At 35.2% G+C, this 23,651-nt stretch overlaps 1 protein-coding gene across 1 annotated transcript in view; it reads left to right on the top strand.

Moving 5' to 3' along the window:
- Nucleotides 1–23,651, top strand: part of LOC127854830 (kinesin-like protein KIF28P) — a 73,290-nt gene that overhangs the window by 12,919 nt on the left and 36,720 nt on the right. The window contains exons 6-10 of the mRNA XM_052389897.1: nt 95–202; nt 1,059–1,192; nt 15,306–15,376; nt 21,490–21,550; nt 21,807–21,971. Coding sequence (XP_052245857.1) covers nt 95–202; nt 1,059–1,192; nt 15,306–15,376; nt 21,490–21,550; nt 21,807–21,971 — 539 coding nt within the window. The remainder of the gene's footprint in view (nt 1–94; nt 203–1,058; nt 1,193–15,305; nt 15,377–21,489; nt 21,551–21,806; nt 21,972–23,651) is intronic.

The following is a 23,651-nucleotide window of genomic DNA, read 5'->3' on the forward strand; positions in this document are numbered from 1 at the left end:
TAAGGGAAGATTATTTTATGCAATTTAATGTCTATTTGTCTGAGCTATCAAAATAGTTGCAAACACATTTTTATACAATTTCTGTATCCAACAGTCGGGCACACACGATCGTGGCAATCACGCTGACCCAGAAGCAGCCCAACGCCCTGGGACAGAGTATGACAAGGACCTCCACCCTCAACCTCGTGGATCTCGCTGGCAGGTGAATAGCAAATGAATTTAAACTTTGAAATAGACACTGATTGATGTGCACAATTTCTATGGGAAATGGGTGGACACCACATTCAAAGCTACCACCGTCTTTAGTTGTACATTCCTCATGGATCTTTATGGAAGGTTTATAGCCAGATAATTCAAATTTACTAATACAGGGCTAAAATATGGCCCCAAACACCCTTGGCCTTATTTTAATCCATAGATATTCTCATTAATGTGCACATGTACCTTCAAACTTTTGCATCTCTCTGGCAGGTAAATAGCCAGAGATTTAATTTGCTGCTTAGAAACGCATGTTGACGCGTTTATAGTCCTTTAGAAAAGCATATTAAAATATAGAAATTTCTAACTAGATTCAAGATTTAAAGGCTTTATGTCCAGCATAAAACTTGAACAGCCTGCGAGTTACTCATAAACTTATATTGAATATATCCATGTTTACTTTGTAGTGGAAAAGGGTTGAAGTTTTATATATAGGGAAAAAATAGGGCCCCAAGCACCCTTGGCCTAATTTAAATCAATTGATGATCAATTTAAATCTCATTGATGTTCCTAATTTTAATGCGCCAGTATGTTGAAAGGCATATTATGATAACACCCTCAGCGGATGAATGGTTGGCACATTTAACAAATATAATTATTTATCTTTGTTAAATATATCAATTACACTCAATAATGTATGTTTATATGTGTAATTTAAATCTTCACAAAACTTTCTTGCAGTGCTTACTGAGGGCCAAGTTCCCTATCTGGTACCAACTCTAGTCTGAAATTATTTGAATAGTCTTCTTGACTGCAAAACAACGTATCTTTCTGTAATTGTAAATTGTCTAAATTCACAGTGAGAGAGCGGACTCGACGGGAGCGACGGGTGATCGTCTGAAGGAAGGCTCGGCAATTAACCAGTCTCTCAGTTCCCTCGGTAACGTGATCAAAGCCCTGGCAGACCAGTCCACAGGCAAGAAGAAAGTCGTTGGTAAGTGTCATGGACTAGCAGTGAGTTTTATTTTAAAGCATAAATTATGAGCAAAGATCTGGTAAAATGGGGCTTGATGCGTAAATGCGTAAAGATATTTGGCAAGAAGAAAGTAGTCGTTGAGTGTCATCGGCTATAGTATATTAATACACATTTTGATGTATTATTATATATTGAATTCGTTTGCTATGAGAGGTGACTACACATAATGTGATCAGACTGGTCCAGCGGCTAAAAGAAAGTCGTCTCTTGATTCGTGGTCACTACACACTTCAACATTACTTTTAAACATATGAGCCACAATCTTGGAAAACGGTGCTTAATGCATGCGGCAGACCAGTTCACTGGTAAAAAGAAGTCGTCTGTAAGTTTCATGGGCTTTGGAAGGTTGCTGCTCATCTTGACTTTACTGTAAAACATATGAGCTGCGTTCTGTGAAAACGGGGCTAAATGCGTGTGCGTAAAGTGTCGTCCCAGATTAGCTTGTGCAGTCCGCTCAGGTTAATCAGGGACAACACTTTCCGCCTAAATTGGAATTTAGCTAAGAAGAGACTTCATTTAAAGGAAAAATGTCATAAAAGCAGAAAGTGTCATCCCAGATTAGCGTGTGCAGTCTGCACAGGCTAATCTTGGTCGACACTTTACGCACATGCACTATGTCCAGTTTTCTCAGAACATGACTCATGAGCTGCGATCTGTAAAAACGGTACTTAACGCGTGCCCACTGGCAAGAAGAAAGTCGCTTAGTTTCATGGCCAATGTCTGATAACCCTTTGCATGCTGGGAAATTTGTCGTCTTCTAAAATGTCGTCTGCTGAATTTCTAAAATTAGCATTTTCTTCGATTTTTTTCAAAGAATATTATCAGAATAGCAAACAGTTTGAATCCTGATGAGACGCCACGTTCTGTGGCGTCTCATCTGGATTCAAACTGTTTGCAAAGGCCTTCAAAATTCGGTTCTCGCACTGAAAGGGATAATGTTGCAATGCATGTTACTAAGCCACGATCTGGGAACATTCAGCTAAATGCATGTTTGTAAAGTGTCGTCCGAGATAAGCCTGTGCTATGGCAGACCAGTCCACTGGCTAGAAAAAAAGTGGTTGGTTTGGTGAGTTTCGTGGGCTCTCCATGGTTAGTACAGATTTTGACTTGTACTTTTTACATATTTGATAGTTTTCTGTAAGTTTTAAGAGCTATCAGAGGTTACTTCACACACTTACTTTCAACATGGAAAGATTAATATGATGCAATTGCTGCTGCATTTAAATGGGCCCTAAATGCCCTTTTTTGATAGGGGAAAATCCCTCTATTTGTATATATAAATAAAATGGGTAAACTGAAACTACATGTTTTGCAGTTCTTAAAAATAAGTAGACCTGCCTATGATCAGTGTTTCATTCGTAAAAAAGATAAGTAGCAATTTAACTGTATTTTACTTCCGATTAACAATATTTACAGGACGGTCAAATTATGGTATATTATGTTGTCTGTCATTCACTTGTCCATAATATAATGGCTTCAAAGTATAGTGTACATATTGTGTATTGATAAAAAGGGGCCTGTTCACAGATTGACAAATGAATGTTTTCAACAATTATCATAGATTGCTGAAAAGGAAAAAGGAAAAGATTAAAATGAATATAAACAAATGAAATAGTAGAAGAAAGTTGTTGTGGTGTAGTGGATATGATGTTTGCCTAGCAATTGGGAGGTTCTTGGTGTGAAGTGTTCTTACAATATCTTCCAAATTTAAGACACCAAGTAGTTCTACCCTGGAAATGAACGCAAGATTTTTGTGTACTATGTAGGTTTTTGGTCAGTCAAACTTGTTTAGTTCATACAAATTAAAGAAAATTTATCAACACATCTGTGAACACGTTCTTTTAATAAGACTGAGACAAAAATATATGCCAATTAATGCTTCGCACAAGCATTTTAAGGTTTTTTATATTGCAAAGCAGCATGCAAAACACAATGTCTTATATTGGGACTCACTTATATAGACTGGTATACATGTGTTGTTATCCAATATTTGTATTATCCCAAAAGGCTTGAAACTGTCAAAATGTTTAAATTTTGCTGTATACATTCAGAACTCTTAATAGGGCAATCTATATGAAATATGGAAAAATATAAGTGATTAATCCTTTAATCATTCACTGTTGTGGTATTCTTGTATTTAAGTATAAAAAGAAATCTCCTAAAGAGGATACATTGAAAAGAATATAAGTTTGTATTCAAAGCTTAAATTATATTTAAGGGAGACAGTTGTAAATTTTTTGTTTTCACAAGTGAAAATATGATTTGTCTCTCTTTCCATTGATGATTATGTGATATTACACTGAGAACAAAACAATATTTTAAATTATATTGCTGTTTTATGTTTATGTTTGTTATTGGGTTGTAACCTTTTATGAGAAGTAGCATCTTTAGAACAAAATTTGGTTAGCGCAGTGGTTGGTACACTAGCTTCTCACCTAGGCGAACCAGGTTCACTTTCCCTTCCCGGCAGCATGTGAATTTGCTTGGTGGTCATTATACCGGCGGACAGGTGGGGTTTCCTCTGGGTTCCTTCCCCACAATACAAGACCACATCAAAATTGAAATAATCTTTCATGAACAAAGAAATAGCTGGAAATTGCAGCTATCATTCAAAATTTGTCCCAACTTTTGTGAGTCTAGTAAATTAATTACCATAGGTAGGAATTCTGGAGCATATTCCAGGTCTGCACATAATGTAGCCTCTGGCTCAGATAGGGCCTCATAAACTTCTAAATACACGGATAGAACAAAAAATTTGGGTTAAAATTGCATGTACATTTCAATACATTGATAAGAGATTATGCTAGTATTGCATTATACTAAGTACTATTTTTACAGCAAATTTATGTGTATGATAATGTCATGCCCTAGATTGTTTATGAAAACATGTGTTTATGTTCATGTACATTGTTCATTTTTACCGTTTATGTTTTGCATCTAAATGACTATGTCACTGTTATTTAATGCTTTTATTGAATGCTGTGTGGAAGTTAGAGCTGATAACAGCCGATGCCTACCTTTTGCGCTTCTTTATTATTTGTAATATCCTTTTTAAAAGTCTCATTGTTTAAGCGTCTGTTAATGTGGCAGCCATTTTTGCATAAACAGGAAGTTGATTTCCTGATGCTGACATAAGTGCCTTCTGGGTAGTTTACACTGACTACAGTATTTTGACAGTTTCGTCATACAATATCTTTTGTTAAATACTCATATTCCTTCTTAAAAATTGTTTAAAAAGGTAATAGTCATCTTTATAAATGATTTATTGATTTAATTGATATGTATTTGACTACTGCTTCATTGTAATATCGTCAGAAATATCATTTTAATATGAGTGACATTTACCGTGTCAAGAACGCTCAAATTTTATTGTGCGCTCTTGCGCGCTTTACTGCTCGTTGTTTGTGCGCTTTTTGTGCACAATTCATATGTGCGCTTTTACTTTATTATTGCACAACGTTATGTGTGCGCTTTTGGAGAGTATAAAAGGCACTGAAAATTCTCATTCGAGGACTCTGAATTTTGTTTTCCTAGGTGTGAGACCTATTTTATTTTTCTTATATAAGCATTTAAAATACATTTTTCAATAAGACTTAGCTATTAAAATTCAGACTGAATTTTATAAATACTTAAAAATTGCATTTGTCATCTTTTTAGAACATTATAAAATAGAAAGTGCAAATACTTAACATGACACATGTACGTGTATATTGCTGTATTATAATGTAAATGTCTGAAAATTAATCTGTCTGTTAAGAAATATATATATTGAAAGTTTTTATTTATTTATTCGTTATGAATGAATAAAATTTAGAAAGGTTATAAATCTTGAGTTTGTATATTTTTTTTGACAATTTTAAAACAACTGAATAGGCAAAATGTTATTCTTAGTTTACTGTTTATCAGAGTCCATTTTAGTTCCATGTTAAACTTGAACAAAAGCTTCAAGTTTGGAAAAGTTAAAGAAACTGAAGTAAAATCACAGCTACCGCTCGGCTCGTGACATAATTTATGGTGGCAGCGGTGGGATCTTTGATTTCTACATAGATTCAGCGATTGAATCCAGTCTTCGAAAGCAAAATGTCAGACTCCGAATCAGAACAAGAGAATGAAGTATTCTTCAGAACAGCAGCTAACCAGCATTCTGAAGAACCATATCAAGAAAATAAAACAGCACCATCATCATCTAAGTCCAGTACCCCTAGATTAAACAAAAGTGTTTCCAACGTAGAAATGTCAAATGGCAATACAACCGACTGGATGAAAGATGCAGTCACAAATATGGTGTCAATGCAAAATCAGATGTCAAATGCTTTACAGAATGTTACAACACTTCTAGCAAATTTATGTGATAAAAACAACAAACAAGTACAAATTTTCCCCCAGGAACAGGAAGCAAACAATAACCATTTCCGTAATGACAGAGGTCAGGGTGAACAAATGTGGGACATTGGCTACCAGCACCCAAGGGAGAACAGGTCTTATGACAGGCAAACAAGAAGTGTAAACCCTCATAAATGCAGTTCAAGCATGAAAATCCCTTCTTTTACTGGCAAAGATGAGTGGAAAGTATGGATTAACAGGTTTGAAATTATTGCTGAAAGACTTCATTGGAATGAAGAAGAAAAACTTGACAATTTACTACCAAAATTGCAAGGCAGTGCTGGTGAATTTGTGTTCACTCAACTGAATCATGAAGTTTTAACCAACTATAGAGAACTTGTTAGTGAAATTAACAACAGATTTAGGGTCATAGAAACTCCAAGAACTTTTGCTGTAAAATTTAGCAAACGAGATCAGAAAGTAGGTGAAACAGCTGAGGAGTATGCTGCAGAACTTAAACGTCTGTATGACAAAGCCCATACAAGGAGAGACTACAGAACACGGCAAGAAGATTTAGTGAGAAGATTCCTGGACGGTCTACGAGATGAAGAAGTGCGGTCAGAAATTGAGTTTATTAAGGAACCCGAGGACATTGATGAAGCAGTGTACCATGTTGTAAATTACATACAAACCAGAACTAGGCATCAATTTCACGATGACAGAAAGAGAAAATTTGTGCGTAGAACTTCGGGATCAGAAAATGAAATAGATTATGAAGTGATTGAAACAGATAATGACGACACTAGCCAACATGCCTATAGAGTCCCAAACAAGAGCCAGCAAAAGCAATTTAATTCAGAAAATACCAAAACATGTGACATGAAGACTGATATTTCAGGAGAGGCTGCAAAAAGCAAAGAAACTGATGTATTGCAACAAGTTCTTGAAAAACTAAATCAGTTAACCCAAGCCCAACAACAACAACAAACTACTGAACATGGTTTTAAGCAAAAACCCAAGACAATTAAGTGTTATTCTTGTAACCAAGAAAATCATTTTGCTAGGGATTGTCCATTGAAGAATGCCAGGTATCAGAATGGGCAAGTTGCAAGAAAAGACTTCTATCAAAATCAGCCTTTAAACATGAAAGGACCAAGCCGATTGGCCGAGGGGAGGTCCTGGCAAGCATAAATGGCCATGATGACTCAGCAAGTGTAGCCGAAGAAATTGTGCGGCGCAAAAGAGCATTTAGTAGTGGTGTCTATATCAAAGGAAATATTGAAAATGTGCCAGTTATTTTAACAACTGATACCGGAGCAACAAGAACAATCATTTCAGACAGAGTTTACAATAAATTGGACCCTAAAATTAGACCTCAGCTTAACAAATCAGCTTGTTTGACAGGTGCAAGTGGAATTCCTTAAAAAGAATGTGGAAAAGCATTTTTTAATATTGAATTAGGGCCAGTTTCAATGTACAAAGAATTGATTGTTGCTGAAATTGAGGATGATGTTTTGTTAGGAATAGACATTCTGCAAAATGATGATGGAGGTCCCGCAGATATACTTTTGTCAAAGGGAGTCATAGTTTTGAAAGGCAAAAATATACCATGTATTCAAATTGGAATGAAAAACGATGTTCGAAAAGTAACAGCAGCTGACCATTTCATTATTCCACCTCTCAGCGAAGCGGTCATTGATGTGTTTATTGAGCGTAAAGAATTAGATGATGTGTCTCAAAAAACAGATTTTATTGTAGAACCTACACAACACTTTTGTGAAACATATCCATTGAAGATGGCCTCAGTATTAGTTGATATAAATAGAAACCCGACAAGCAAAATACGTCTTTTAAATCCATTCCCATATAGTGTGGATATTAATCAAGACTCAGTATTAGGCCAAGCCGAACAAATTGACAGTATAAAAAGTACACTTAAAGGTCAAGAACACACAGAGGAAGAGGACAATAATTTCTCAGTACGCCGAGTTACTTTCAGTCACAAATCGGAGCAAATTATCAATAAGGTGCAAGAAGAAATATCCTTAGAAAATAAAGAAATTCCAGAACACTTACAAAAATTGTACGATACGTCTGTTAAAAATTGCAATGAAGAAGAAAAACAAGTCATAGCAAAGCTGCTCATTAGATTTCAAGATAGTTTTTCTAAAGATGACCTTGACATAGGTTTGACAAACTTAACAGAGCACCCTATCAATACAGGTAATGCACAACCAGTGAAACAAGCTCCAAGAAGAGTGCCAATGGCTTATGCGGAAGCAGAAAAAAAGGCAATAGAAGAATTACTGGACAAGGGAGTAATAAGAAAAAGTACGTCACCATGGGCAAGCCCTATTTTGTTGGTTATGAAGAAAAAATGGACAGGTCCGACCATGCATAGATTATAGAAGAGTAAATGCCCTTGTCAAACCAGATGGATTTCCCCTGCCGCGAGTGCAAGATTGCCTAGATGCTGTAGCTGGTGCTAAATATTTTAGCACATTTGACCTTACTAGTGGATATTTCCAGATCCCACTCAAAGAAGAAGATATACCAAAAAGTGCATTTGTCTGTAAATATGGACATTATGAAATGTTGAGAATGCCGTTTGGACTCAACAATGCTTGTTCAACCTTTCAGAGGACAATGGAGCTTGCTCTTCAAGGTTTACAATGGGAAACATGTCTTATTTATATTGATGATGTGATTGTCTTTGGCACCGATTTTAGCCAGCATATGAGCAGAGTGTATGAAGTTTTAGAGAGAATAGAAGCTGCTGGATTGAAGTTGAAGCCCGAAAAGTGTGAAATTTTACAGGAAGAAGTCTTGTTTCTTGGGCATGTGGTATCGAAACAAGGAATAAAGCCTAACCCAATCAATGTTGCAAAGATAGTTCAGTGGCCGGTACCCACAAATGTCAAAGAGGTCAGACAGTTTGTTGCTATGGGATCATATTACCGTAGATTTGTTAAAGATTTTGCCAAACTTGTTAGACCAATGGTAGAGCTCACGAAGAAAGATGTGACATTTAAGTGGCATGATGACTGCCAAAGGTCTTTTGAAGATCTCAAGAAGATTCTGATCAGTCCAAATATAATGGGATATCCACTTCAGGTTGGAGAATTCTGCTTGGACGTTGACGCCAGTGACGTTGGCATTGGAGCTGTACTTCACCAAAACCAAGATGGCCGTGAACGTGTTATCGCATATGCAAGCAGAGCACTTAACAAGAATGAAAAAAACTATTGCGTAACTGAAAAGGAACTTCTTGCAATCCGTTACTTTGTTGAATATTTTCGACAATACTTGTTAGGCCGAAGATTTGTTGTGAGAAGTGACCATCAAGCATTAAATTGGCTTTTCAAGCTTAAGGAACCAAGAGGAAAAATTGCAAGATGGATTGAAATCTTGTCACATTATGACTTTTCTGTTGAATACAGACCAGGACACAAGCAAGGTCACTGCGATGCCTTATCAAGGTGTAGAAACCCAAGAGACTGCGACTGCAATTTAGAAGACATGAATGAGCCTCTAAAGTGTGGTCCGTGTAAGAAGTGCACAAAAAAAGCACAAGACATGGTTCATGAAGACTTTTTAAATGATTGTTTGACGGGAGTAAATGCAACCTGCAAAGGGCAAACGTGCGATACCCAACCAATAAGGTCAACAAAACAAATGGAAGACAAGCCTGAAAGTTCAGGACTTCAAACTCAGCTTCCAAACTTTGTACCATGGGCATGCAATAAATCATTAGAAGACCTTCAGAAGTTACAATCTTTTGACCCAGATATAAGCTGTATTTTGGAGGCGAAAAAAAACAAACAAAAGGCCCAGCTGTAATGACATCTTAGCACTCAGCCCAGCTTCGAGACACTATTGGGTTCTCTGGGATGTTTTATTTGTTCGAGATGGATTATTATTTAAGAAATTCATAAGACAGAACCAAACTGATGAGCACTTGCAATTTATTGTTCCATTTGTTATGAAAACTGATGTTCTTTTTGAACATCACAACTCTGTAATTTCAGGTCATTTGGGTGTTAAGAAGACCTTAGAGAAAATTCGGCAACGGTATTTTTGGTATGCAATGAAGACTGATGTCCTTTTGCATGTTAAGAGGTGTGACACATGTGCTGCGAACAAAAAGCCAATGAAGACACCTCGAGCGCCTATGGGTTCAATTACAACAGGTGCACCATTTGATGTGCTTGCAACAGACTATCTTGGTCCACTGCCGCTCACAGACCGGGGTAACAGATATATTCTGGTGCTAACTGATCTTTTCAGTAAATATGTTGAAGTAATAGCTGTACCTGATCAGAGCGCAGAGACGTGCGCATCTTGCATTCTCAATGAATACATTTCAAGGTGGGGTTGTCCGCTAAACATCCTTAGCGATCAAGGTCGAAACTACGAGAGCAAGGTCTTCAAGGAGTTGTGTAGAATGCTGGAGATAAGAAAGATAAGGACCAGTCCACGAAACCCACAGTGCAACGGTCAAACAGAGCGTTTTAACAAGACCTTGGTGCGTATGATAAAGGCATACCTTTGTGGAGAACAAGACCAATGGGATAAGAATCTAGGATGCCTCGCAGGAGCTTATAGAGCCACACCTAGTGAGTCGACCACTTTGACCCCAAACCTTCTTACCATTGGCAGAGAAGTCCGTTTACCATCAGAGTTGGTGTTCGGTAGCACAACAACATGCGACAACAACACTATTACATCGTATGGAGATTATGTCGACTGGCTGCGGTCAAGATTTCAAAAGGCACATCAGGTAGCAAGGGATCACCTTGGGACTGCTGCCAAGCGCAACAAAGCAATTTATGATGCAAGAGTGTCAATAAACATTTACAACACTGGTGATGTTGTTTGGTATCTCAATGAAGCAAGAAAGCCTGGAATAGCACCGAAGTTAGAACGAACTTACGATGGTCCTTTTCTGGTGAGCAAGAAAATTTCAGAAGTGAATTTCAAGTTACGACTAGACAAGCAAGGAAATGAAAAAATTGTTCATCATAATAAACTCAAGCCATACGAAGGAGATCAAGTGCCAAAATGGATTCTGAAAGAACAACGGAAGTTAAAATTTTAAACCATGATGTTTCATATTGTGTTTTAATATATTTTGTGTGCAGTTATAAAATTTGTTTTAGTGATGTACATGAGTGTAAACCAAGATTGTATGAACTTCATTGCATTAGATGATGCAGAGAAAAAGATTATATTGTGTATTTATTTGTGTCTTAAAAATGTGTATTTTTAAAACTGTAAAAGTATTTGCACCTCAAAAATCACAATGGATACATAGTTATGAAAAAAAAATCAGCTCTTGTAATTGTTGTTATAAGTAATGTCAACAAAAGAAAACAGTATTTGTGATGGAATAGTGCTAATGTGATTCTGTTATAGAAGAGATGTATAGTTAACTTGTGGCATGATTAAGTTGTGAAGTTAAAATGTCAGAGAGTTGTTTAAAGTCTTAAGAACGGGTATTCACGGTATTGAATAGGGAAAGGTTGACCTTAAGTATGGTCGGGAATGAATCACCATGTGTGATGGGCAATGAGCCGGGAACCGATTGATAAAATGCAATGATTAAGAATAAGCACGGGTTTTGAGTCTGACAAAATAATTGTTATCAAGTTAACAGTGCAACAGAAAGCACAGCAGTAAATTTGAGCGTTGTTGATATTTTGCATTTAAATTTTCATGCAGTGAAATTATTCAGTGTAATTTTGTGTTAAAGCATTGAAGTGTGAAAAGTGTTTAGTTAATGTGTGTTTTTCACTTTTCATTTGGAGGGGAAGCATACAGAATTATACATCGTTAAAAATACAATGTGGACAAAGATCCATTTTGTCTGTGATGTAATTGGACAAGAAATCAAAATTATGGATGAAAAATAACAACATGTTTGTTATTTATTTCAGTCGCAATCTCACTATCATCCTTCATGTCTGTATCATCCTTCAACGGTCAACGGCGTCGCGCCTACCAATGTTTGAAATGTTACCACCGGATGGATAAGGTCTACATAGAGGCAAAGTACCGTGTCTACAATCATTTCCTCAAGGAACACATGAGCCTGGATCAAGCCCCGTTCTACTGTCGCCTTTGCCTATTCAGATGCTTCAAACGAGAAGAACTTGACAAACATGTCAGCAGTTTCCGTAGACATCAACTCGTGCTCCAAGAAAAGAACATACCGGACAGCCCTGATTTCCTTGTCTCCAATCCGACTCCATACTCCATTACCGACCGAGATGTTGCTATCCTTTCTGCTGAAGACAGCCAGCGTCACTGGATCTCAATCTCCAAGAAACAAGACATCCTTTCTCAAGCAATGCAGTCCGCCCTACCAGACCTTAGTCCTATCAGTAACTTTCCCCTCTCCCCTTTTCTGCAGACTATGTCACCATCTCAACCTACCAGACCGACTACCCTTCAAACTGAGCTACCCACTCAACTTCGTCAACAGCAGCCCATCACTTACATCAACCTGTCTGATTGCGTTGGCCCTCTTCAACAACTTATGAACGTCCTGGGAACATCAACCAACCCAACATTAGCCCCAAATCAAGCCACTTTGTCAAACCCTCCACCTCCTAACGTCCAATCGTCTCCTGCAATACAACAGGAATCACTCAACCAAGAAGATCCTCTGAACTCTCTTCCAACTATTGATGAATGTCGCGCCCTCGCCCCGGAAGTCACATCTGACACCAGCAGCTCTTCGTCATCATCCTCTTCGTCGTCATCAGCCTCATCCACCTCTTCTGCTGTACGACACAAAGAACTTATGTCTGTGCTGTCCCAAATAAACACCAACTTACAGAATCTTCACTCGGAAATACATAAACAGTATCAATTCAACTACAATTTTGCAAGAAGTATGACAGATCTTACTGACATTCTCCGGCATCAACATCAATCCACCCAATCTGCTGCTGACCGTCATCCCCCAACATCGCTTCGTGTTGAGTCCACCCACAACAACCATCAACACCATCCAGACCACTCTACCTCCCAAACCTCCACCATCCGTCATCACCACCGCGACAGATCACCTTTGAGATCCAGGAATAATGAAGCAAGACACGAGAAGGAAAACCATCGAGAGCGACGATTTGTTCATCATAGAATGTATTAGAAAAGTTCTGTTTTGATTGAAACATTGTTACATAGTCATTTAACATGAGTTACAATCTTTTAAAATCTATGCTTTTTAGGTCAGTCGTTAATTTAAGAAAAAGTGCCTTAAATTATCTAGTCATTTTGTTAAGAAGGTTTAATAATTATTTAAGTATAAATGTTTGCAAGTGAATACATGTTGACCAATTAACTTTGGTATTCAAGATGAAATTTGGTATTCAGGATTTTCTTGAGAGTAAATTTTTTGTTGTTGTTGTATGCAAAAATATTGCTGAACAAGTCAGTTAAAATATTTACATTGTGTTTACTTGTACAAATTGAAAGTCTAGTCATCACATTATTTATATTGACTTTCTCTGATCTCAAACAATTTATTATTGTACATAGGATTGAAATTTGTTGTGATTGTTTATACAGCATTTTGTTGTATGGTAGTTCTTGTGCTTTAAGCAGTGAAACATAACACTGTACAAAGTGTTGTACCTTTAAAAAATGCTCTAAATCACACTGTACAAAGTGTTTTAAAAAATTATATATTAGTTTTACTGATATTGTAACTGTTAGAGAGTTAAAGTACAAATTTTTAATTACTTAATTATTTAAAGGAGGACCTTTAAAATTGAAGGAGGGGTAATGTCATGCCCTAGATTGTTTATGAAAACATGTGTTTATGTTCATGTACATTGTTCATTTTTACCGTTTATGTTTTGCATCTAAATGACTATGTCACTGTTATTTAATGCTTTTATTGAATGCTGTGTGGAAGTTAGAGCTGATAACAGCCGATGCCTACCTTTTGCGCTTCTTTATTATTTGTAATATCCTTTTTAAAAGTCTCATTGTTTAAGCGTCTGTTAATGTGGCAGCCATTTTTGCATAAACAGGAAGTTGATTTCCTGATGCTGACATAAGTGCCTTCTGGGTAGTTTACACTGACTACAGTATTTTGACAGTTTCGTCATACAATATCTTTTGTTAAATACTCATATTCCTTCTTAAAAATTGTTTAAAAAGGTAATAGTCATCTTTATAAATGATTTATTGATTTAATTGATATGTATTTGACTACTGCTTCATTGTAATATCGTCAGAAATATCATTTTAATATGAGTGACATTTACCGTGTCAAGAACGCTCAAATTTTATTGTGCGCTCTTGCGCGCTTTACTGCTCGTTGTTTGTGCGCTTTTTGTGCACAATTCATATGTGCGCTTTTACTTTATTATTGCACAACGTTATGTGTGCGCTTTTGGAGAGTATAAAAGGCACTGAAAATTCTCATTCGAGGACTCTGAATTTTGTTTTCCTAGGTGTGAGACCTATTTTATTTTTCTTATATAAGCATTTAAAATACATTTTTCAATAAGACTTAGCTATTAAAATTCAGACTGAATTTTATAAATACTTAAAAATTGCATTTGTCATCTTTTTAGAACATTATAAAATAGAAAGTGCAAATACTTAACATGACACATGTACGTGTATATTGCTGTATTATAATGTAAATGTCTGAAAATTAATCTGTCTGTTAAGAAATATATATATTGAAAGTTTTTATTTATTTATTCGTTATGAATGAATAAAATTTAGAAAGGTTATAAATCTTGAGTTTGTATATTTTTTTTGACAATTTTAAAACAACTGAATAGGCAAAATGTTATTCTTAGTTTACTGTTTATCAGAGTCCATTTTAGTTCCATGTTAAACTTGAACAAAAGCTTCAAGTTTGGAAAAGTTAAAGAAACTGAAGTAAAATCACAGCTACCGCTCGGCTCGTGACAATATAGTGGCAGGCCAAAAGCATGTTCATGTCTAGTTAAAAAAAATGAAAATAATTCCACTACATAGTGTATATGTATAGAATAAACTATTCAGTTCATAGATGATGTGTGAAATATGTTGAACAATTAAATCATTATTTCAAGTACATTTTCATAAGACATTTCTGCTTCAATTTTATTTCAATGAATGTTGGTAAAGTATGCTATAGGTGTTTTGCTTTGAGTCAATAACATAACTTTGTGGTAAGGGGCACCATTTCAGGCTTTATAAGAGCTTATGTATTTCATGTAAGTTTTTATAATTTCACACTCTGTCATATGGAGTAAATTACTATTAGAAACAAACTCGATAGGTAAACAATGGGAAAATATAGACAATATTTGTTTGATTTGGTGGAATATCGATTTTAATTCATGAGTGATCATAGAAAATATATTTATTTTTTCTATGTGATATTTTCTATGATCACAAGTTAATTCACGAGTGATCATAGAAAATATATTTTTTGTGTGTGATATTTTCTATGATCACAGGTGAATTAAATTCAATATTTCACCAAATGCAACATATTTTTATTTTCTTTTTTGCTTATAAATGATTATTTATTTATTTTTGCTGAAAAAAATACCTCGTAAAATCATCAAAATGACGTAATTTCACAGTACAACAGTGAAAATTATCGATAATTTTCACTGTTTATTTTCACTGTTTTAAACAGTGAAATATCAGTTTTAATTCCTGATGTTTCTCAATAAACCACTGGAGAGCATAAAATAAGGTGTTTATAAATCTTTGTGCTGTTTTTCAGTTCCTTATCGTGACTCTGTGCTGACCAGACTTCTGCAGAATGCCCTCGGTGGTAACAGCAAGACTATCATGGTAACTTGAGAATCTTAGTGTAGATTTTAGGACTATCTTAAATTATGACTAGATTGAGTATGTTTAATTTTTTTAGATGGTCGCTTAGCGACCGTCTAAAGTGCTTAGTGTAAAATTCAGGTCAATACGGCCTAGGTATGATTAACCCAATTCCCCCTTACTACGCGCAAGAAAGAGTTGTATAGTTTATGCAAGAGGTTTGAGTTCTCCAATTATGTTTATTCACAAATGGAAACATTATATTAATATCGTGTTAAATGCAATAGTTTGGAATGGTGTTTTATATAAAAGAATAAAAAAACAATGATCGTATTGTACGTGTCGCGGAGGAGATTGTTTATGAATGATTAAAATAGTCCACTTTTTGCTGCCTCTGCGTGACGTAGTATTTCCGCTCATCTCATTCATAACTCTGAGGCTGGCGATAAACAAAGGGGAGTCCGGGTGAGAATAACGCACTAGTATAAGGTTACGCTTGTTTATATTCACGGGTCTCAATTAATAATACGTTGACCACGAGTTCAACAATTATTACAGGGATACGATAGACAACATAAAAAATGTTTCATTATCGCTGAAACTGTTAAAAAACATTTAAATATAACAAGAATATTCTCTAAAAAATGTAGTCTTGCTGTTTTTAAATAAGGTTTGGAATTTTGGTTTCTAAATAACTTAATTCAAAAAAAAAGTTTAATTATAGTGTTTTTAACTTGTTAGTCGCACATTTACCGCATTATAATGTGTGTTATAATAGGCAAACCATACATTAGTAAAATTCAATCTGCCTTCGCACATAGAAGGAATGGGTCAATTAGGTGCTGCGTTTCCTTTGCTTACTTCAGTTAGAGGTCAATTCTTTACGTAATAGCAATCACAAGGCTCCGGCTTCAAAGGAATTGCGGAGCATTCTTACATAATAAAAATCGTAGTCGCATGGTATTTGCGTTTAGCGTCCTATTTGGTCACGTGGTTCTTTTTCGCGGGTGTTTTGGCATTCATGATATGAGGCTATTAATAGATGTGCCTGTCGATAAACAAAGGAAAGTTTACGAGTTATAACAACGCAATAGGTTACGCTCTCGCACACAACTCAATGACGTAGTACAGGTCATAAATTGAGAGATTCGGGAAAAAGTTGACGCTTATTTATATTCTCAATTTATAAAACGTTGAACATAAGTTCAACAATAACTTCAGCGATACGATAGACTCAAAAAAAGTTTCATAATCGCTAAACCCGAATATAACAAACAATTTATAATAATAATACGAATGCAATAGTAGAAGGTTAGTAGAAGGTTAAGATTGTTTATATTCACAGTTCTCAATACATAGACAGTTGGATATAAGTTCATCAATTACTACAGGCATACTATAGGCAACCTCGAATGCTTTAATCGCTAAAACCGAAAACAACTTAATATATTATATTAAATATATTTATAACAATAAATTTCTTTAAAAATGTAGTCGGCGTAATACGCTGACTTTGAAATAAAGTTAGCAATTTACTTTTCTAAATAATTAAATACAATTAAACAAAAGTTAAACTATTGTGTTATGTTTTTCACTTGTAAGCTGCATATTCACCGCATGAAATGTGTGTTAGCATTGTCAAACCACACATTAGTGTGAGTAAATAAAAAATATACTACGGGAGAGCACTTCATCTGTGTCCTCATATGCCTTGTTATGAGTATCTTTCTTCACTATCGAAATATATCGTATGTTTATATTTGATTTAAATGCAGTTTTCTTTCGACACATTTAAATCACACGTCAATAGCGCCGTCATGCGAAAATGGGTCTTATGCGTTTCGGCAAGCGTTTGTTAAACCCAACATGTGCTTTTGCGCAGTCAGGCCAAAGGCAATGCTGTTCGCTTTAAAATCACTCAATATGTAACGTTTCTCCTTACCAGAAGGAGGGATAGCTGAGTGGGCTATTTATATGATGGGCGCATTTGGAATAAGACCCATTTTCGCATGACGAGGGTCATTACAAATCTCATTGCGAATTGAAAATGCCACATTTAAGAACAATGCTTTTTGATACAAAATTGAATTCAAAATAGCAAACTTGTTAATAAAGGCAGCCTATCCACACATTAAGGAATGATTTTCAGACGTGCTGACAAAGTACGGCAAACATTGTGGTATGATAATTAAACGATTTTCTCTTATCGTGACACTATACTATTTCGCTAATGATTGTTTTCTCATCTTGGAGGCGAAAGTGAAATTCTGCAAGTTGGATTGTAATTAGTAATTGTAACAGGGCAACAATTTGTGTCGTTTGAGCATACAGAGAGTAGTCCGGAATTCCTTACACTGAACAGTGGTATACATCCTTTGAATTGAGCACATACGCAGAGGTTGTATCTCGAAACAGCTTATTAAATATTCGAAAATATTCATGCGTGTCTGTTGGCGTTATGTTAAAGTCACTAAGATGAAAACTGAAACAGCTACGCCTAAAAGCGCATTAGTGCTCTATACTTATGTTTATGTTAGCGTTGTTGACACCGTGTGAACTGCTCGGGTAACAAGTAAAGCATAAACAGCAATGTTTATATACTTTTATTCCTCCATAAACAAGATACGAAGATTATTGTATATTTTGAATTTGTATATGGTGTCAAAAATCTAAAGTTTTGTACACGGAAATTTCATTATGAATTTATATTCTTGGTGAGATAGTCATTTGATATTAGAAAAAATATTCCTTTAATATGATGGTGACTGCAAATTTTCTTTATATTAAGTTCTCATTACCATTTTCATCATACTTTCTATGCTTCCAGAACTTCCAAAAAGCATGTTGTTTTTATTTTGTCTTAGTTATTTCTATGAAATAATAAGGATGATAAAAAGTGCACACAAAACTCGACCCGTGCGCTATGACACACACTTTATAAAGTTGAATGGTGTGTGTTCATTTCAAACTTGCGATGGATTTTCAAAAATGAATTGCGTGTTAAATTATGCAATAGCGAACATCTTCAGTGCCTTCAGCCCTTTGATTTAAAAAGCTGTTAGTTATTGTTTTTTAGCAAGACTATCATGGTAAATTGAGAATTAGGGCCCCTGTCTTAGAGTAGATTTTAGGACTCTCTTAGGTTATGACTAGATTGAGTATGTTAAACTAAAAAAGGAGCTGTTTATTATTGTTTATCATTAAATAAAGGACATGAAAACACGTAAAATTGAAAAAACTACTGTAAGTAAGTAAATGCATAGAGGATATTTGTTCATGTCGGTGTAAGATCGTTTGTTATTTCACGAGTGATCATAGAAAATATTATTTTTCTATGATCACGAGTGAAATAACAAACGATCTTACACGGACATGAACAAATTTTCTGTTTCTTTTATGCCCCTTTTCAAGAAAATAATTAACAGCTGTTTCCCTTTTGCTAAAAAGTTACCCTTTCTCGGAGTTTCTCCCGTGGCGTGCCTCAATACATTGATATGATGTCATTTTGTTGACGAAATGACGTCATTTTGTTGACGAAATTACGTCCTTATTCCAGGGAAATTCTTCAGTTAAACTCTTTTACAATGTAAATAAACGGTAAAAAGCATAAAACTAAAAGAAAACGTGTTGGATTCGGTTGAATATCGAATTTGCTTCACTCGTGATCATAGAAAAAATATAAACAAGGATATAAACAAGGGAAGTACATCTTTGATATGATAATCTAAAAATAGCAAAAGGAATTCCGAAAATGTGTTCTTTTCATCGGTGAAAAGAACAATTGTGTTATTTTCACTGCTGTTATTTCACTGCAGAAATGTCATATTTTATCATTAGGTATAAAAGAAAGCTTTAAGTTTCCTTGTGATGTCACATTTAGAAACTAGACAGGTACTTGCCTTGTTATATTGTGCCCTATTATTATTATTGGCGTCACACTGAAGTGCGGCGACTAGTATGTAATACATGTACATTGTTTTTTTCGCTTATGGGAGGAGAAGTTATTTTACGGATCAATGTATATATTTTTATTGTCAGAATATCTTGCATAGTGGTGATTTTTTGTGTAAATTAGTGTAAATAAGTACTGCATTTGTGCCGATTACATTTACTACAACATTTATTGCCAATAATGCAAAGCTAATTCTTTTAATTAATAACTGATGGCAGGGACTGGGTAATAATAAAAGATCACAGGGACTGGGCAAATACGCGAACCGGTGAAACTGTCTGGTTTTGTATAAAAACAAAACTTCTTTGTTCCACTATCATAGCAACCACCTAGTTACTAATAAAGGCGGTATGGAGCGCGAAGCGCGACACGTATTATTAATTGTAATAATGAGTATTGATAAAGGAAGCAGCCGCTTATGAATGAGGAGCACCATCACAGCACCCCAGTCTCATTACTATCAAGTCCTACTACAGGTTTTTTTTTTTAAGAACCACATATAGAAGGCCGCAAGCCTGACCCTTATCTTGCCAGTGGTATGGACCCTTTTGGTATGGACCTTTAACCCCGCTCACTATCCAGCATTTAAACTTCCGGGTTTACATTTAAACGGACTATTAATTGCTTATTAATATCTTAGTTAGAAGGTGATTTTTCAAGCGGTTCCGTAGTGTAGTGGTTACACGCTCGCTTAACATGTGAGAGGCCCAAGGTTTGAGCCCCAGTAGAATCAAATTATTTTATTTGTGTTCTATGATAACTTTTTGTTTTGATGTAGACATTTTAGTTTAAATAAATATGCTGTTTTATTGTAACCATTTTTTGTTTTTATTATGCCCATGAAATATATGTGTGAGAAGGTGGGGGGGGTTGTAAACACATTAAAACTTTTACAGTGTTTTTCATATCAATGAGTACTCAACCCCTATCGTAAATGAGCAACGTAAGAATAAGTTCAGAATCATCTCCCCTTGAAGTTGAGAAAAATATGAAATTACGCTTACAAGATGTAGCAGATTTTTTAAAACCTACACAGTTCTGTTCCATTAATGAAAACTGCACACGGATGCCAGTAAAAAAAAAAGGAAACCAATGTAAATAAAATGAACTATGAAATATTTGGGGGTTACAATACAAAATCATAGATAATGGTTATTTGGGGGTTATAACACAACATCATAAATAATGGCTATTTGGGGATTATAACACAAAATCATAGATAATGGTTATACCAGTATCTTTTTCTATTTTGTTTAAAATAATCGGCCAATATATTTATATTTACAGTAGAAAAAAATCCTTCCATGTAACTTCATTGAGTGCCTTTTACACTGAAATTACCGACGCCCTTTGATGCTTTGCATCAATACTTATCTTGTGCCCTTATTCAACAGCTGTGACAAGCTTTTGTAGAGAACAATGTTAACCCTTTGCATGCTGGGAATTTTGTAGTCTGCTAAAATGTCGTCTGCTGAATTTCTAAAATTAGCATTTTTTCCGATTTTTTTTTCAAAAAATATTATCAGAATAGCAAACAGTTTGGATCCTGATGAGACGTTTTGTGGCGTCTCATCTGGATCCAAACTGTTTGCAAAGGCCTTCAAAATTCGGTTCCCGCACTGAAAGGGTTAAGTTGATAGTGATTAATATTTTATCGTAATTTTACTATCTCTATCCTTGTCATTTCGTCGCCATTATTGGACAAAGCTCTTTTTTAATGAGGGTTTTGATATGATTAATATTAAATATACAATTGACACACATATTTGCGTGGTAACTATGTAACAATTTACAGTAACTTAAAGCTCCATAAATACTCAAATCAACTTATCATTGGTAACCTTTTTCGTGAAATAAAGTTTACCCATAAAAAATCAGTGTTCCTTGTAGTGGGAACTTAAACTGGAATATCTTTTCCCACACAAAAATAAAAACTAGCATTTTGTATCTCGTTAATTCTATGTTACCAGACCACATCTAGCGTTAAAATTTAGACCATAGCTTTAAGAAACACTGATATTTTATGGGTTAACTTTATTTTACAAAACAGTTTTCGAAATATTCATTGATTTTGAGTTTTTAAGGGGCTTTACAAAGTATCAAAATGTTTCATCCTAATTCAAGAGGTTACTAAGAAGATTTATGAACCCTGTGTCCAATTGTATATGTTATTAACCCACAGATTGCTGCCTTGAGTCCTGCAGACATCAACTATGAGGAGACCCTGTCCACTCTCAGATTTGGTATGAACAGCCATTTTTTACTTTTTTTTATAAAACACCTGTTAAAGGCGCTTTCACTTTATAAGAAAATTACAAACATTCACAACGTTCTGAAAAATTCCCCAAAGTAAGGAAATTGTGTCAATATCATTCCAAAACCAGCCTTAACTTCTTATGAACAATACTTGAAATTTGAGCCAAGTATGTAAATGTTTGGTGTTGACTTATAAAAAAATACTTTAAATTTAACCCAAGTATAAATGTTTGTTCCCAATAGCGGACAGAGCAAAGGCTATCAAGACAACAGCCACCGTCAACGAGAGTCCCACAGACAAACTGATCCGAGAACTACGAGAGGAGAACGCCCGCCTCATGGAAATGCTCAAGTCCGGGGGCGTTGTCATGGCGCCAGGGGGTGGTGGTGGCGGTGCTTCGTCAGAAGGTTAGTAAACTGATTACTGAGGGCTAAGGCCAAAACAAATAATATTGTGTTTTTGGTACTAGACTAGTTCATGTGGGTTAGGCCAAAAGAAAAAGTAATGGTATTAACTGGTTTTTGTGGGTTAGGCTATAAAAAAGATCTTATTGTGATTGCGACTGGTTAAAGCTGGTTAACGCTGGTTATAAGGCCATGAGAAAATAATATTGTGTTCTGGGTTCATGTGGGTTAGGCCAGAAGAAAAATAATAATCCACTTGTTTATCTGGGTTAGGCAATGACAACAATAATATTGTGTTGGTTCATGTGGGTTAGGCCAGAAGAAAAATAATAATCCACTTGTTTATCTGGGTTAGGCAATGACAATAATAATATTGTGTTGGTTCATGTGGGTTAGGCCTTAAGAAAAATGATAGAAGACTTGTTAATGCGGGTTGTGCCATCAGAAAAATATATTAAGTTTTGGGGATTATAGAAGACTGGGCCATGCAGGTTATGCTATACAAAAAATAATATTGTGTCTTTGGACAAGTCTATCATATCTGTCCAAAAAAGCCTGACCCTGAAGATCAAAGAAGGAACCTTTTGCAATTTTATAGTTAGTATTTGTGTGAGTAATTTTATTTATGCTTATTGTAAAGTAGTCTTGCCGGTTAAGCAGTTTGTACAGTTTAGATGACAAGATCTAAAGATAGAACCTTTTTTGTAACAATATCAATATCAATATTTACCAAGCCTATTTTATTTGACCCTGAAACACTGACTTTATTTTTTGGCCTGATGTGGTTTATGCACAGGTGCTGGTTTTGCAATTGTTTATAAAGAAAATATATTGACACATATAACACAAACAAGTTTAAATGATTAATGATTTATTAATGTTTGCTAACAATCAGTGTTTTATTGTATAATATTCTCTAATAAGTCAAGAAAACATTAATATATTTATATTTACTTATAATATAAATGTCTTTTTACAAGGTTATATCTGTAGGTTTTTATTATAACTTCACAATAACTAATACAAATTTGGAGCCCTTTTTTATTTTTTTTTGCACACAGCAGCCAATATTGTTTAATATGATTTTATTTGAACATTTATTAGTTGTTCAATTTAATGTTGCTTCATTATTGTAAATGGTCAATTTACAAATGTTAGTTTTGTGCACTGTTGGATAATGTCACTGTTTGTCACTGTTTGTTATTTTCTGTGTGCAAAGAATATAGGATGTTTAAATGAGCAGCCCATGCAAAAATGGGTCTTAAGCCATATTCAACCAGCGTAGCTCCAGACCAGCTTGGTCATGAGATACCCGCTATTAAGTGAGGCAAGGTTTCTTGGTTCATTAGAGGACAGGGCAGCTCCTGACCAGACTGCGCAGATGCACAGCCTCGCCTTGAACTACGCTGTCAGCATATCGCATCAGACTCATTTTCGCATGGCACGGTGCCAATCAACAATAACAAAATCCAATTTTAATAAGCTGTATTTCTAAAGAAAAAACATGGCCACCGTTCTATTTTTAGATGGTGGTGAGTATGCTGACTTACTTACGGTATTTGTATGAACCAATTAGATTACCTATACAATGTATTTAGACCATTCTATTTTTAGGTCAACTGTTTGTTTTATATTACTTTCTTGTCCAGAAACTTTTAAGATATGTTGTTTTTTACTATGAAG

This window comes from Dreissena polymorpha, chromosome 13, assembly GCF_020536995.1.
Source record: "Dreissena polymorpha isolate Duluth1 chromosome 13, UMN_Dpol_1.0, whole genome shotgun sequence".
In the NCBI taxonomy this organism is placed as follows: domain Eukaryota; kingdom Metazoa; phylum Mollusca; class Bivalvia; order Myida; family Dreissenidae; genus Dreissena; species Dreissena polymorpha.